General features: G+C 43.7%; 1 protein-coding gene across 1 annotated transcript in view; it reads left to right on the top strand.

Annotated features, from left to right (window-relative positions):
* Positions 1-16,932, top strand: part of LOC124797939 (proteoglycan 4) — a 314,898-nt gene that overhangs the window by 161,656 nt on the left and 136,310 nt on the right. Inside the window, exon 4 of the mRNA XM_047261076.1 lies at positions 7,298-7,435. Within this exon, the coding sequence (XP_047117032.1) occupies positions 7,298-7,435 (138 nt within the window). The remainder of the gene's footprint in view (positions 1-7,297; positions 7,436-16,932) is intronic.

Here is a 16,932-nt window from a genome sequence, read left to right as displayed (position 1 = left end):
CCTCAGACCAGCTTCAGGCTTTTCCCTGTTGCTGTGCAGTAATAATACATATTCAGTATAGAAGGATGAATATATGGCTGAACAACGTCTAAAATATAAGCTAGAATAATTAAAAAAGTACGATGTTACACCCGTTATGACTGCTGGTGGCGGCAGACGGAGCGAGATCCTTAGAAGTAAGGACGTCACTGCTTAATATACTTATATACTATAAGCTCCGCCCATGGCCTACAGCATTACATCGTCGACAACCAACCAAGTGTGAGGTATGATACATTGATTGGTATAGTCAAATTTATTAAAAAAATAGATACAGAAATGAAATCGAAAATTACATACATAAATTTTTCCGTGTCTAATACCAACATAATTAATTTAAACAAAAGAAACAAAATGACAGGCATGCTGTAATCGCTGTTGTATGCCTTGTGGGCATTCGTATATACTCCCTGCAACAGAGACAGGGGTGGGGGGGAGGGGGTCTTACAGCTTATAATCTCTACTAAAGCTGCCTTATTCAGCAGTGATATCATTATTTCTACGGATCTCGCTCCGTCTGCCGCCACCAGCAGCCATAATGCATATAACATCGTACTTTGTAATTACTGTAGCTTATATTTTAGACGTTTTTTACTGTATTGGAGTAGGGAAAAGCCTGAAGATAGTCTGAGAAAAGGGCCGAAACCGGTTGCTGACGAATAAAAATCTGAAACCGCGATCTAGACTTTTTATTTGATTTTTAGCGTTTTATACCGGTCGCTGTTTTACTCCAATTACAGAATGCTTTCGAAAATTTCATAACTTGGAACTTGTAAAACAAAGTTCATTGACAGTGACAATATAATCTATGCTTAAGCGGGTAATCAACTAATGGGTACGGATGCTATGCAACTGATTCTTAACTTTCTTTTACAAGTTCTAAATTTTGATCCGATGGTCGCAGCAGCCAAAACGTCATTTTAACCTCCTCAGTCCTCGTGTGCTACACGCAACTTCCATTTTTTTTCTAGCTCAGGAAATTAACTAAATTTCGTGTTTCTGATTGTAGCGTGTGCACTATGTGCTTCCTGTGCATCACTTGTTTGCGTTTCTGCAAGCTCCCACTATGTTTCGGCATCTGATTGAAGAAAGCCGTTTACCGCAATGTTAGCGAGAAATGAATGTAATTTCTGCTTGTTTTGAGAAATTTTAAACTAGAATGTGTTTGTAATACGCTTTAATATGCTAATATACTCCACCCTATCAAATGAGTGATTGTTTATTTCCTCCCAACAATAAGATTATGCATTTTATTCGATGTAGCACTATTGTCCACATTCGGCGACAACCTATACTTTCACATACAAGAGAGACTGCAAGATGGAGAAGAGTCTGAAGAAAGACAGGCATAACGCGATAACAAAGAAGTATTTTCAATGAGGAAACGCCCTGGAACACCGAAGTCTGTATCAGAACCAACAGCAAGGATGTTCCACGCCATGCATGTACATGATATGATACACAAAATTCAGAAAACTGGTTTCATAAGGGAGTTGTATGTTTGTAAGGGTTTTCATTTGTGCAGTGCACTAAATGCAAAATATATCTTTGTTTCACTGAAAAATGAACTGGTTTTTGCAATTACGCAAAAAATAGCTGAATGGACCGCGTACGCAGGGTCTTCAGAAAGTAAGTCGGGCATGTCGTCCCACACCGAGGTCGCTGCGCTATGAGAGCGGCGCATTGTCAGAATAGAGACCATGTTCCAGGTTTCCTGCAGCCACAGCTCTGTTGCGGTACGGAAAACAGATACGTCACAGTGTGAGATCAAAATGGCACTGCAACTAGAAACATGCACCGAAGTTGGAGAACAATCAATGACGATTCTTACGTATGAACCGCATACAGAATTACCGTGAAATTCTGCCGCATATGATCCAAACGCAATGTCACGTCCATCCGTAGTGAAATGGTACCAACAATCTGACCATGGCCATACGCACATGGGTGATTTTGTATCCCGCCTGGAAGGCGGCGCGTGGGTCTGCTCCTGAAAAATGAAATGTTGGCAGAATGAAGAAAGCGAGTTGGAGCAGGTGAGGTAAAACACGTCGGTACTGCAAGTAAGTAAATGTGGTTTACTGGTGCATGAGCATATACAGAGGCATACATAACTTAGTACAGATGAGCACGTCGGTGCGAAGCCTTAGACCCATCGTAAGCAGTGCAAAGTCTCTATACGAAGCGAAGCTGAAGCAAAGTGTCCCGGCCGACTGCTCTTTATCAGATGGGTAGAATCTGCAGCGGCGCTCGTAGAGCTCCACAGCGCCGGCTAGAGGGCGCTGTCGTCGGTGTCTGTCGTAGTGCCAGCCTAAGCTGTGGCATCGTAGCTATCGATACCACAGGTGATGCTGGTCGAGAAGGAGGACCCTCGACATCGATATCTACCTCAGTCGAAAATACCCAGCAGTCGAGGAACTGATTCACAGAAGTCGCAGATTTTTCGATGACGAAGACGTCCACACAGCGGTTGTTGAATAGCTCCGTAACCAAAGAGGAGGATTTCTAACGTCGAGGAACTGAACTATTCATATAAATTGATGAATGTTGTTTACTTAGACTTTGTGACTATATTGAAAAATAGTTTCATGCGTGTCACTCTGAAATGCAGTGCAGAATTCAATCAAAGTTACTTGCCTGCCACAATACTTTCCAACTTACTTTTTGAAATTCCAACATTTTATTTTCAGGTACACCAGTAAAACAGCATTTTATGTGTTTCATCTGGTAGTCTACAAGTAAAAGTCAGAAGTATGTCTTTTAACCTAGTAATTCATCGAGGGATCCATGAAAACACGTCCTTACTAGGATAGAAGATAATTTGATATCTGATGTAGGATACATAGTACATGCTCTAATATTTTGGTGAATCTCAACAATTTTGTAATTTCAGTGTTTTAGTCTCACTTTGTGCCAGAACAGCGTACTTAACAGCGACACACGTTTTTCATTTAAAAAATCCTACCTCCTCGCTGATGAAGTGTTGCGCTAGCTAGACGGCCTTAGTCACAAAAATCCACAATGCCCACCAACTCATTTAGAAAGTTGCTTCCTGTACTGGCATACACTGAAGTGACGAAAGGTGTGGGACATCTCTTAATATCGTGTCTGCTCTCCTTTTGCCCGACACAGTGCAGCAACTCGACGTGGCATGGGCTCAACAAGTCCCTGGAAGTCGCATTCAGAAATATCTAGTCACGGTGCCTCTGCAGCTGTCTATAACTGCGAAAGTGTTGCCGGTGCAGGATTTTGAGCACAAAATGACTTCTCGATTATGCCCCGCAAATGTCCGACAGACTTCATGTCGGGCGATCTGGGTGGCCAAATCACTCGCTCAACTGTGCAGAATGTTTTTGAAACCAATCACGAATAATTGTGGCCCAGTAACATTGGCGCACTATCGTCCATAAAAATGAAGTCCATGAATGACTGTAAAATGTCTCTAAGTAGCAGAACATTACTAATTCCATCCAATGATCGGTTCAGTCAGACCCATTGCACGTAAACGCAGCCCACACCATCATGGAGCCATCACCACCTTATTGGCAAGATGGGTCCATGGCGTCGTGAGTTCTGCGCCACACTCGAACCCTACAACCAGCTCTTACCAACTGATGCCTCGGGCATGGATGCGTGTGATGTCCATAGGTTAGTTAGGTTTAATTAGTCGCAGAGTGCTCAGAGCTATTTGAACCATTTTTTTTCTTACCAACTGCAATCGGGTCTCGTCTGACCAGGCCACGGTTTCCCAGTAGTCTGGAGTCCAACCGATATGGTCACGAGCCGAGGCGAGGCGCTGCAAGCGGTGTCGCACTGTCAACAAAGGCACTTGCGTCGGTCGTCAGTTGCCAAAGCACACTAATGCCAAATCCCGCCGCACTGTCCTGACGGGTGCGTTCGTCATTCATTCCACATAAATTTCTCTGGTTATGCTAGGCAGTGTTGCTCGTCTGTTAGTATTGACAACTCCACACAAACGCAGCTATTCTCGGTCGTTATGTGAATGCCGTCGGCTCCTGCGCTGTCCGTGGCGAGAGGTAATGCCTGAAATTTGGTATTCACTGCTCTCTTCACACTGTAGATCTCGGAATATTGAGTTTCCTAATGAACCGTAAAATTACTACTGGTTCACCAAAGGTTATTAATCTCAATCAACACACAAAATGTAAAGTGGAAGTAGGTGCCAAGGAATAACTCGTGAAATTACACACAATTTTCAATATCACTCTTTATTCAAACTTGGTGCAAGACTTTACGATATTAAAAAAAACCAACAATCATTTAACAAATAAGTCACAATTTAAGATACGAAAGGACTTTTAAATTATTAAATTATTATAAAAAATTTCACGCGAGTAAAAGGCAAGCCATTTAACGTATACAACGCGATGCTGTATAATATTTCAAGCTCAGCTAAATTACAGGTGAATTTCACTCCATTCATTAAATGGCGCAGAATCTAACTTGTCTGCAACATATAAAGACAATCCTGTTTACAAAAGTTCTCAAAATGGAAAAACCAAAACGCATGAGTGATGCACACGGGGGGGACACTCACAGTTAATAACATTAACATTTCCAAAATATATAAAAAACAAGTTTTACAAATTTCTACCAGTTAACGTACGGCAAACACAAACGCTCGCCAGGTAGGACTTGCGAACTTTTACAACATTCTCCTTTCAAGGCAACAATTTCTACCCGTAATGAAAAGGCAAACTTTTGCATGGCAAGAAAACACACTAATAACCAACTACCTGTATAAAACACATAATCACGTTGAGTAAAAGTCTTAAAAGGTATTGAGCCGACCGGAGTGGCCGAGCGGTTCTAGGCGCTACAGTCTGGAACCGCGCGTCCGCTACGGTCGCAGGTTCGAATCCTGCCTCGGGCGTGGATGTGTGTGATGTCCTTAGGTTAGTTAGCTTTAAGTAGTTCTAAGTTCTAGGGGACTGATGACCTCAGCAGTTAAGTCCCATAGTGCTCAGAGCCATTTTAAAAGGTATTGAATTGGAAAAACACACAACAGTTCTTGCTGACTAGAAACAATATAAAAAATCCACTACGGCGTACATTAACAACCTTGCTTGATTATAGCCAAATATACATGAAAACAAATTTACGTAAGATACAGCTTCCAGATGAGCAGGAATTCGTTATGCAATTGACTAGTTCTTACCACGAGGCAAAAGGAATTTTTATTCTTTCTTAGAGTATCTTTTACACGTGAGTCTAGTAATACTAGTTATGGTAGGTGAGAGAATGGATCAGGTCTTAGTGCCTTGCATTTTAAACAGTACAGTCATTGGTGCTTTAAACTTTCACACACATGGCAGAGGCTAACAGTCGAATAAACCAGTAGGTAAGCTGGGAGGGGAAAGAACCAATCCGAACTACAGATTTACTCTGACTCACCCCCCTTTTGTCGTCAAAAGGGGACAAACGGACCACCCTTTCTAATATTACCACCTTCCCGGGGGTGGGCAGACGAGAATGAATGGCGGGAAACCCCCCAAAAAATACCGCTGGTATAATTAACAAGAATAAGTAAATTGAATTCAGTTAAACTTCATAAAATCTGTTAACAATCAATACTCAACTTCTGGTGCGTTACGACTCCCAGGAGTGAACCAACGCAGCACCTCCAAATGCTCTGCCGAGCCGGCCGCTGCCAGCCGTTTCAACGGACGCAGGAAGGCGCGCCTATTTTCAGAACCTCCTCGCCAGTCGACAGCATACGGCCGAACTGCAGATTAGGCCCCATGCGGACCCACGCTCAGGAAGATTCCTTTCGCGACGAGCAGTTAGCGCCCCATACCCGGAGCTGCTGCTCGCGTCGCTTACGCTGATGCCGCGGTCTGCGTGCTGTCCCTCTAGCACCGGCAGAGAAGTCGCTTCTTGATGCCTCGACTGCCAACTCTCCACGAGAGCAGACGCAGACGCACATGACGGAGGGTTGGACCCTCAGCTGGAGGCGGTCTTAGCGCCTCTGGGGTGCTTCTCCTTCTTACATGGTGTGGTGGTGTGGAGATGACATGGTGGTTATGGTTTTTGACTTGACTTTTGCGCTGTGGTTTTTTTTATACTGTTGAAAGAATAGTCAGAGGGATAGTAAGAGGCAGGAAAACGAACGGCCCAATTGACTGGCTGGCGTGATATTTAAATGAAAGCTGACAGGACAGTAGAAGGGACAGTAGGACTGTGAGGAAAACGAACGGCCCATTAGCTAGCCGGGAATTACAGTTAAATGACAGATTAAAGAAGAGGAGGAGGGACAGTAAGAGTTAGATGAAAGCGAAAGGCCATTATCCTGGCCTCTTCTTCGTGGCGGTGTCGGTGATGGCGGTGGCAGACAATTTTGAGGCGGTGGAATTTGGGGGGGGGGGGGGGGGAAGAGAAAGAAGTCAGAGAGTGACAGATGGAGAAGTGAAAAGAGGAAGGGCCTGTCAGGATTAGGCCAGTGTTGGGGGGGGTGGGGGTGGTGGGGGTGGCGTGTTGGGGGGGGGGGGGTGAATGGCATGACGTGGTGAGATGCATCGATGATACGAGAAAGAGTAATTGGCATGAAATGAGGTGACTAGTGAATGTGGAGTCATGGGGGGCGGAAGAGAAGGTCAGGCCATCGAGTGGTGGCCAGACGGTGGACTCGGGTGCCAAGGGAAAGGATTAAAGGATTGGGAGAGTGGCGGGTTTGCTGGTAAAAGGAAGTGGCAGCGGAGAGGATGCGGAATTGAAGGAGCATCACCTCGGCCAGGATGTGGAGTTCTTGGGTAGGGAAGCTCCACGAGAGCCTATACAGCCACTTCTTAAACCAACGGGAACAGCCCACTTTTCCCCTTTCCTGCTAGAGGGAGACAACGAAGCCTTCAATTGCGACAAAGGCGCCACCGCCAGAAAACGGAGGGCGACTGCTTTACTCTACGCGCTGCGGCGCTCTTTTCAAAGTTACTAACTTTACTACGGCTCATCTAACATTTTCCAAAACGGAATATTCCATGCGTCTAGCTCCAACTGCCATTCTGCGTTCAAAGTTGTTAATTTCCGTCATGCACCGTAATCAAGTCGGAAACCTTTACCTGAGTACAAATGACAGCTCCACCGATGAGCTGCCCTTTTATACCTTGTGCACTCGATACTACCGACATCTGCATGACTGCGTATCGCTATCACATGACATCTTGTCAACTCAGTCTGTTATGATGTTCTCGAACAAGTTACCATGCTGTGAGATGGTGTAACGTGGTGCGGTCTGTTGCAGCTGCTGCTCCACCACGTGGTCCCCGGGGCCTTCCCTCTGGAGTCGCTGCAGGACGAGATGACGGGCGTCAGTCTGGCCGGCACGCAGCTGCGGGTCAACACCTACACCACCCAGGACGAGCAGTGGAACGACGTAAAGGTAAGGCGTGCCCGCTTACTATGCGATTTTGTTTTCGTTCCTCACAAGCGCCAACAAATTAAATTGCTTGACTCTGGAGTATCGTCTCAACTGGGGGGACTGGATTCGTGATTTGCTTACAACAGGGCCGGCCAAACGCTGCACAGTGTGCAGACGTGCGGAAGTGCTGCACATGTGCGCACGTGTGCGACAGCGAGTGACAGCGACATCTGTTATTAGACATGTGTCCTAAATGAACGGCGGCGGCTCCTCTTCCCTGTTTATGTGGTACAAGCAAGAGCGCAACATACCCAGTCTCGTTTACCCCTGGTGACCGTAACTTTAACAGAGAAGTACTGAGAAATGGCAGGTACTGTGAAAAAGCAAAGAACGGAAGATCTATGTTCTCAGTCGTTTCGATCAAGCATCAGTGATGAAAATCTCCCGCAACTGCTTGCGTTTGTCAATGAGCCGTGCTTTTGTGCCCGATATTAACTATATAATTTCTCATGACCAGTGATAAACGTCTTTGGATTTATTCCTTTCATAATTAAAAATTATTGTTTACTAACTGTGCATTATTGCCTCATTCTGCTCCATGTTACATTATTATCAGGAAAATTGGTCATTAAACCGATTGTTGTATACTTACATTTAGGTTTTTTTTTAATGTGTGAAGGGCTACGCTCAGCTGAAGTCGATAAAACATAACATTCATCTAATTGTCGGTTATTATGCAGATTTCAGACGAAATTGATGAAAGATATAGCAATAATGGTACAGGTTCTAACATTCTGCGTGGTGTCTGTTTATTCTAAGTCGTGTCTCCCTACCACTTTTGCGCAACGACGCTCTGAGCGTGTTTTTTAGGGAATTGACAAGTTTGCTGGTAAGGAGACGCCAGACCACACATGACATGTAGAGTTCAGAAGAGTTCAGTGAGACTAGCGATGATATAATAACCAAATACTTAATGATTTCAGCGTCAGCTCCACTGCACTCCCTGTAAAAGAATCTTAATACTAACTAAATTTAGTGGAAGGGGTTCAAGGCTTTCCTATGTTTAGTTAGCTGGTAAAACAACGTCGGAAAAGCAGTTAAGTTTACCATTAGAAATTTTATTCTACTCACAAAACATTGTTTTTTTAAATTGCACTATTGATAAAAGGAAATATTTTAATACAGGATGATAAAAACCAACTGCGTTCAACAAAAATGTGAACGAATATTCCCTGAATGGGTTTCCAAGTTCTACAATGGATCGAAGGATGACCTATGCCATATCACATCTATAATCTAGGTTTAAATTAAGTTTCACAAAAGAGAAAACTATCAAAATTGTCTACAGTGACCCTCAATTATCTTTAAGTACTTATCTAACTTGTAAATTACAGTGGCTGATGTGGCTTCTCAATAACTGTATAACAGAAAAATCATCGCGTTTCAGATTTTAACTTCAAGTGGCAAATGTGAACACCATGAGCTTTAATTGACGATCGACACTAGTATTACGTAAAAAGGGGATGTAACAGATGAGACTTCTCCAGTTCTGAGTGAAGCCTTATGCGCTCAAAAATGTGGCATCGCGTGCGTTCATTACGTTGTCGGTGTTCGTCAGGGGGCGGCGGCCGGCGCAGCTCCGCTCACCTCGCCGTCTCGGAAGAAACTCCCTCCTAACTTCTCCTTACTACAATTTACCAAAGTTGGTTAAAAAAAAACTATCTGGCTGTGTTTTCATCTGATCAGTCAGGGTCTCAATGTTAACCTTAAGCTCTGCCTACAAAAATGCTGTCTATCCAATGAGAAACGTTATACTTTTCGTGGTGGGGCAATGTTTTTAACGTTTGCAACGTAACAGAGACGCGAAAAAGTCTCACGCTAAAACTTGCAGCTGGTGTGGCTCTTTTAGTGTTATTGTAAGATCTATACTGTTCTTCTGGAGGGCTCTATCTTTTAACATGGGCTGGGGGGTGGTCCTGGCGGCTGGCTGGCCACGTGGGTGTCCGTCCCTTATCGTAGGGCCTTCTAGCTTAACACGGTTCTGCTCTCGGCTTCTGTTCTCGTTTCTCCCCTCAGAACTGCGTCTGTTTCACGGTGGGAAGGTATCACATGCATTTAGGCGTTCTTGTGTTAGTCAGTGGTATTCCATTTGCTCACTCGTTGATCGTATTACTTTGCTTAATTTAATGTCACGATTTATTCGCAGCTATGTGACATACTGCTGGATTTGCTTATCATGTCAGGGTTTTCATGGAAGGTGTTGGATTTGCCTGACACCTTACAAGGTCATCATCGAGAGGTCTGTTCAGAGGTCAGTGAGACAGAAATTATGTGGGTGGAACTGAGGGCACCGAGAATTAGTTATAGGAAACCTTGCATTGGTTTAATGTTATTTGAAATCATGACTAAGGTTCGTTGGAAGTCGCTAAGTGCTCTCTTTCTTAAATACTAAATCAAAAACATTACGCGTATTTACGTGCCGTCAGTCAAGCTGCCTTAATAAAAACCCACGGTTGTTAACTGTATTACTTGTCTTACTGGGTTAAAAGTAGACGTCTCAGTGAGTAGACTGTGACAGTATTTTAAATGTTTAATACGCGAAATACCTTCCCATGGATGGCTTGGAAGCTGTGGAAAGAGCACTAGAATGCGCCGGTACAGAGTATCTCAGCAAGTGGGTAAAGCGACATCTGTGCGTAGAAACATGCACTACATGAACGGCGACGGCTGCGGCGTGCACGCTGTGACCCGGAAGTTGCACATGTGCAGGAGCTCCGCAAGCGTGCAGAGTTTCTGACCGGCCCTGGTTTACAGGAAGGCCATAGTTCGTAGTCATCTAGCGTCGCAGAAGTGATACATGGGTTTCCCAGAGGAAGTGTTATATGCCAACTGCTCTTCTTCAAACGCGTACGTCTCATATGTACCAGCGATGGCGAGGCATGACAGACTCTCTGACCAGAGAGTTGTTTATCGTTGCTAGTCTGCGCTTGACCGCGCGTGAGTGCAAGTTGCGAGTCGGTGTTGTGTGTGAGGAGTCGGCGGGCGTCGACATGGGTCTCTGGTCAAGGTTCGGGACGAGGTATATTGTTAAATAAGGTAATGAAGCAGCATTGCGCTCAGTCAATAACATCTGTTAATTGTAATTAATTTGTTCAAGAAATGCCCCAATAATAATTTTGTTTTCAAAGCAATCGTTTTTAAGAAAAGAATCATTCCAATTGAAACAATATTTCCTATGCTTTTCCTTCGCAGAATCAATTTATCAGATTAATTATTGCACAGGGCCTAAGGTCAGCGATGCTGCCCTTCAATTTATCAGATTAATTATTGCACAGGGCCTAAGGTCAGCGCAGCTGCCCTTGTAAAATTTATCAGGTTGATCTTAACGTTAATTTTGTGGGGACTTAACAGTTTTGCACATTTTTATTATCATTGAGTTTTATTACTGTGGGAAGCTAACATTTGGCATTATTTGCAATTCTATTCAATCCTTTTCACTTTAATATTTTTAACGGGAGGTTACACTTAGCACGATGTCCATTAACATTTAATTAATTATTTTCTTTCATTTTTGTGGGAAGGTTACACTTGGCTCTATTCTCATTAACATTTAATTATTGTCATATACAAAATTCCACGGGGAGGTTACATTCTTAATCTACAGAAACGATTAAGGTGAAAATATGACGTACCCTCTTAAATTCTTTGTTAGTGATGCTGTCGTTTATTGTCGACTAAGGTGAAAAGTTCAACGCGAATTGTTAAATGATTTGGACAAGATTATCCATATGGTTCAAACGTAGAAACTGACCCCACACAAAAGTAATACTAGTGTGAAGTCCATCCTCATGAGTACTAAAGAGAGCCCGTTAAATTTCGGTTATACAATAATTCAGACAAGTTTAAATTCAACTAAATACCGATTATTATACTTATTAATAACTTAAGTTGGAGCTACCAAACATAAAATGTGGGGAAAGCGACTGTGGTTTTTTGGCAGAAGATTTAGAAGATATAACAAATGTATTAAAGAGACAGCGTACGCCAGGTTTGTAGGCCCTCTTTTGGAGTACTCTGCGCGCTGTGGGATTCTTACCAGATAAGATTGTCGGAGGGTATCGAAAAACTCAAAGAAGGACGGCTTGTTTTATATTATCGTGATACAAAGGAAAGAGTACCAGAGACATGATGCACGACTTGGCTGGTTTTCCTTAAAACAAAGGGGTTTTTCGTTACGGATAGAACTTCTCACGAAATTTCAATCACAAACCTTCCATTGTGAATGCCGAAGTATTTCTTCGACTCCCACCTACATAGGGAGAAATGGCTATCGTAATATAATAGGATAAATCCGCGCTTTCACTGTAACATTCAGGCGTTCACTAGTCGCACGTGTTATTCGAGAGTGAAACGGTCGACAAATAGTCTGAAAGTAGTTCTATGAACCCTCTGCCTAACACTTAAGTGTGAATAACAGAGGAGTCGTGTAGGTGTAAATATGTGGGTAGGCTTGAAAAATTATTTATTACTGGATTAGATTAAGATATTTATCGATATGCAATCAGAAAATGATGAGATTTCCTATTAGAACTGAGAGCCTTCTATTGTAAACTGCGAACGAGGAATACATTTTATGATCACTTGCACTGGTAGAGACGCAGAGACCTGTGGAACAAACTGGTGGTTCCTGTGATCGATGACAGCAGACTTCACGATGCGAACAGCTATCCAGAAGCAAAGTCCAAAGCGCAGCGAAAGTCGCTGTGAGCGTGCGCAAACATCCCAGGGTCCAATCCGAATCGAAAATTGTAAACACAGGCAAAGTCAGTTAATCTATTATCGAAGGCGTGTACCGAAGACTTCAAGGAAAAGAGAGACTTGCCGCATGACTATTTATGGGTCTCTCTCATAAGTGGACGGGACCACGTGACATGTCCCTGGCGGCAGCGTCCTCTGCCGCAGAAGTCCTTTTGAGCATATCGGTGATCAGGCTGGGTGGATGGAGGATGCGAATCACTGTCTTGGGTGCTAAGGAAATCTTTCTACACTGCAATATGGCTTCTCATTATGAGAGAGAGAGAGAGAGAGAGAGAGAGAGAGAGAAAGAGAGAGAGAGAGAAACTAATTCCTAATTTTCCTTCCTAATTTATTAATCAAACAGTTCCCGTACTTCTAGAACTTCATATATTGTGAGATTTCTTCATATAACACCAAAACTCATCAAAATAGGTGTTTCTTCACACTCTTGTTTGCCGAGCCGTTCTAGGCGCTTCAGTCAGTCAGGTCGCAGGTTCGAATGCCTCGGGCATGGATGTGTGTGATGTCCTTAGGTTAGTTCGGTTTAAGTAGTTCTAAGTCTAGGGGACTTATGACCTCAGCTGTTAAGTCCTATAGTGCTCAGAGCCATTTGAACCATTTTTGAACACTCTTGTTTAAGACTTCCACCGACGGATCACGTTCACACGCACTATGTCACAAGACTCACCTACTAAAGTCCGACACACTGATGGGTACTCAAAACCTGCACTTGCTCATCCTGATAATCTTTCTGTACTAAAAGAATAATGTCAGCGATAGTAATGAATAACTTAATTTCTAAATTCAGAAACATGTATCACTTTGGAGTACCCCCAAAAGAGTTCCCCTCCTACATCTTAGAGGATCACTCCCAAGGTTGACGCACTTCAAGCGACTTTTAAAATTGTTTAGGTACTGACCACGGAGGTACATAATGATTGGCTTTTGTTCAAATGCAGGTGTTCTCGTTGGTCATCCCCATTCTCCCGCAAATAGCACTTCCCTGGTAAGTGACAGATATTACAGGGTGAGCGTTCAACTGTCGAATTTTTACAATTAGATATATTGTAGTTTTATTGTTCTAAATGTTATGACAAATGCTAGCAATCGCTTGTTGTTTAGCTAATGAATAACTTAATTTCTGAATTCAGAAACATGTAATACTTTGGAGCACAACTTATAATTTAGGCGATATGTTTCATAATTTTCGGAATTATTTCACCCCTGTTGGATAAGCTCTACTGTTTGCTAACATTCTCTCTGAATAAACTGATTATAATATCGATATGAGTCAGTAGATTTTAAAGTGAATATGAATTCAGTTTTGTGTTAAACATTACGGAACATATGTTAACTGTAGAGTAAGAGTCAACACCAATAAGAAGAAATAGTAACAGGTGGACATACAGCCCCTTTTTCTTTTCCTCTCCCCCCCTTTCCCCCTCATCGGTCCTGGTTCTCCCCCCCCCCCCCCCCCCCCCCACCACCACCTGCCTTCGTGTCTCCTATATGGTGCAGTTTTTAAGTGAGTGTTTAGTGTTGTGCGTCCCCTTCCACTGTTGCGAAAAGACACCTTACTGTCGCTAGGCGTGTTTTTGAACTCTTGCGAACACAAACAAGACTGTCGCTGTGTTTTTTTTTCTTTTTTAATTGTACCTCTCTAATTGCTATGTATTTTACTCAGCATCACCAACCCTTTATTTTTTTATTTTCACTTCGCAATTTTTCACCATGTCACAGTTTTAACCAGTCACCGTTTTATCACCTGTTTTTATTGTTTTATTATCTACTCATTATGTTTTTGACTCCTATAGGCTGCAGAGCGGCATGTTGAAACTCAATAAAGAAAAAAAAAGTGGACATGCTGGAAGACTAAATGTTACAAATCTTGACGACACAGAAACGTTTTGATGTCAGGGAAGCAGAATAGATAAACATGATAGGAACAAGTAAGTCATAAATGCAAGGACGAGACGAAACTGGCATTTACAACAAGGAGTAGCAGATAATCTCAAAAAGTAAACATCGTCCCTAGTTTTTAATGTAGCAAATGAGTCTGAAATCTGGACAGATACTCGTGAAACGAACTATCATCCGCGCAAAGCATCAGAAAGTACGTGCCGAGGATGTCGATATACTCGTAATCAGCTCCTTATTAACTTAAACACAGAAGGCAACAACTGATTTTTCGTTTTACGGTATTTCGATGGTAAGATTACGACTCTGCTATTGTAAGCAGGATGTATTATATTGCACTCAGATTTTATATGTTGTCATTGAGAGGATACGGGATATTACTTTAATTACTTCGTATTGGAAAAGTCACCGGCATTTTTGTGAATGGGAATTGTGCAAGTACCATCTTTAAAAATAGCATACCATGCCATTCTTCTGTTATTACACGCTAGCCGCTTGGAGCCCTAGCATCGCTTCAACGGTCATGAGGTTGTATATTTTTATACTTTTTATTTTTTGCTCTGTAGTATTTCTCGACTGTTCCTCATGTACTGTAGTGCTGTACTGTAAAGAACTCGGTTGCATCAGTTTTTTGGAGATGTTCCCACATTTTCACGCGCGAAGAACACACGTCTCATTACTGACCAGCACTACTGTGCTTTAATGGCCAGTTTCGTGCTTATTTTCACTTCGCGCACTAATTACCAGTAACAAAGACCTGGTCAGTGAGAGACAAGAACGAATTACTCCTCTTTATCGCAGACCGGAGCTCCAGTCCACGCACGCCACAGAAGTAATTGAATCAACGGCTTTCTCCCTAAGTCAGCCGGACGCCTTTGCTAGAAAGTGTGGTAAGCGGTGCGGGCATCCATTTCAGAGCACTAGGGATACGGAGAGCCGTAAATTTTGGTGGTGAACTCATTACGTGGCGCTGAGTAGACAGCGGGAAGATGCATCAGGGGCGGAAGAGGTGGGGCTCACTGCTGCAACGCTAACGACTGCGGGCCTACTTGCGACTTCACGTGCCAGTCTGTGTGCTGCAAGCAGGCAGACGACTTCCAGCACAAATGACCAAACATTTTACAGCCCATTAACGCAGGCCAAATAAATGAATGCAATGAAAACAAGCAGAGAAAGCGTCGTTGATAGTAAGTAGCCTGACCCATTGCTCAGGAGAAAGTACTGTAAACGAGAGTGCCGCTGAGTAGGTATCGACGCAATGCTCAAGGAAAATCACCCACCTCACTTCTTCACAGAACAAGAGTGGGACACTATATCCGTATGGTGGAATATACACTGCTGGCCATTAAAATTGCTACACCACGAAGATGACGTCCTGCAGACGCGAAATTTAACCGACAGGAAGAAGATGCTGTAATATGCAAATGATCAGCTTTTCACAGCATTCACACAAGGTTGGCGCCGTTGGCGACACCTACAACGTGCTGACATCAGGAGAGTTTCCAACCGATTTCTCATACACAAACAGCAGTTGACCGGCGTTGCCTGCTAAAACGTTGTTGTGATGCCTCCTGTAAGGAGGAGAAAAGCATACCATCACGTTTCCGACTTTGATAAAGGTCGGATTGTAGCCTATCGCGATTACGGTTTATCGTATCGCGACATTGCTGCCCGCGTTGGTCGAGATTCAATGACTGTTAGCAGAATATGGAATCGGTGGGTTCAGGAGGGTAATACGGAACGCCGTGCTGGATCCCAACGGCCTCGTATCACTAGCAGTCGAGACGACAGGCATCTTATCCGCATGGCTGTAACGGATCGTGCAGCCACGTCTCGATCCCTGACTCAACACATGGGGACGTTTGCAAGACAACAACCATCTGCACGAACAGTTCGACGACGTTTGCAGCAGCAGAGACTATCAGCTCGGAGACCATGGCTGCGTTTACCCTTGACGCTGCATCACAGACAGGAGCGCCTGCGTTGGTGTACTCAACGACGAAGCTGGGTGCACGAATGGCAAAACGTCATTTTTTCGGATGAATCCAGGTTCTGTTTAAAGCATCATGATGGTCGCATCCGCGTTTGGCGACATCGCGGTGAACGCACATTGGAAGCATGTATTCGTCATCGCCATACTGGCGTATCACCAGGCGTGATGGTATGGGGTGCCATTGGTTACACGCCTCAGTCACCTCTTGTTCGCATTGACGGCGCTTTGAACAGTGGACGTTACATTTCAGATGTGTTACGGCCCGTGGCTCTACCCTTCATTCGATCCCTGCGAAACCCTACATTTCAGCAGGATAACGCATGACCGCATGTTGCAGCTCCTGTACGTGCCTTTCTGGATACAGAAAATGTTCGACTGCTGCCCTGGCCAGCACATTCTCCAGATCTCTCACCAATTGAAAACGCTTGGTCGATGGTGGCCGAGCAACTAGCTCGTCACAATACGCCAGTCACTACTCTTGATGAACTGTGGTATCATGTTGAAGCTCCATGGGCAGCTGTACCTGCACACGCCATCCAAGCTCTGTTTGACTCAATGCCCAGGCGTATCAAGGTCGTTATTACGGCCAGAGGTGGTTGTTCTGGGTACTGATTTCTCAGGATCTATGCACCCAAATTGCGTGAAAATGTAATCACATGTCACTTCTAGTATAATATATTTGTCAAATGAATACCCGTTTATCATCTGCATTTCTTCTTGGTGTAGCAATTTTAATGGTCAGTAGTGTATGTAAGCCAGAGCCAGTGTGACAGCCAGAGCGAGAGCACCAGCAGCAGCGAGTACTGTTTGT

Source organism: Schistocerca piceifrons, chromosome 5, assembly GCF_021461385.2.
Source record: "Schistocerca piceifrons isolate TAMUIC-IGC-003096 chromosome 5, iqSchPice1.1, whole genome shotgun sequence".
NCBI classification, from domain to species: Eukaryota; Metazoa; Arthropoda; class Insecta; order Orthoptera; family Acrididae; genus Schistocerca; species Schistocerca piceifrons.
The sequence above is the reverse complement of the archived record's forward strand: the minus strand, read 5'-3'. Positions and strand labels throughout refer to the sequence as shown.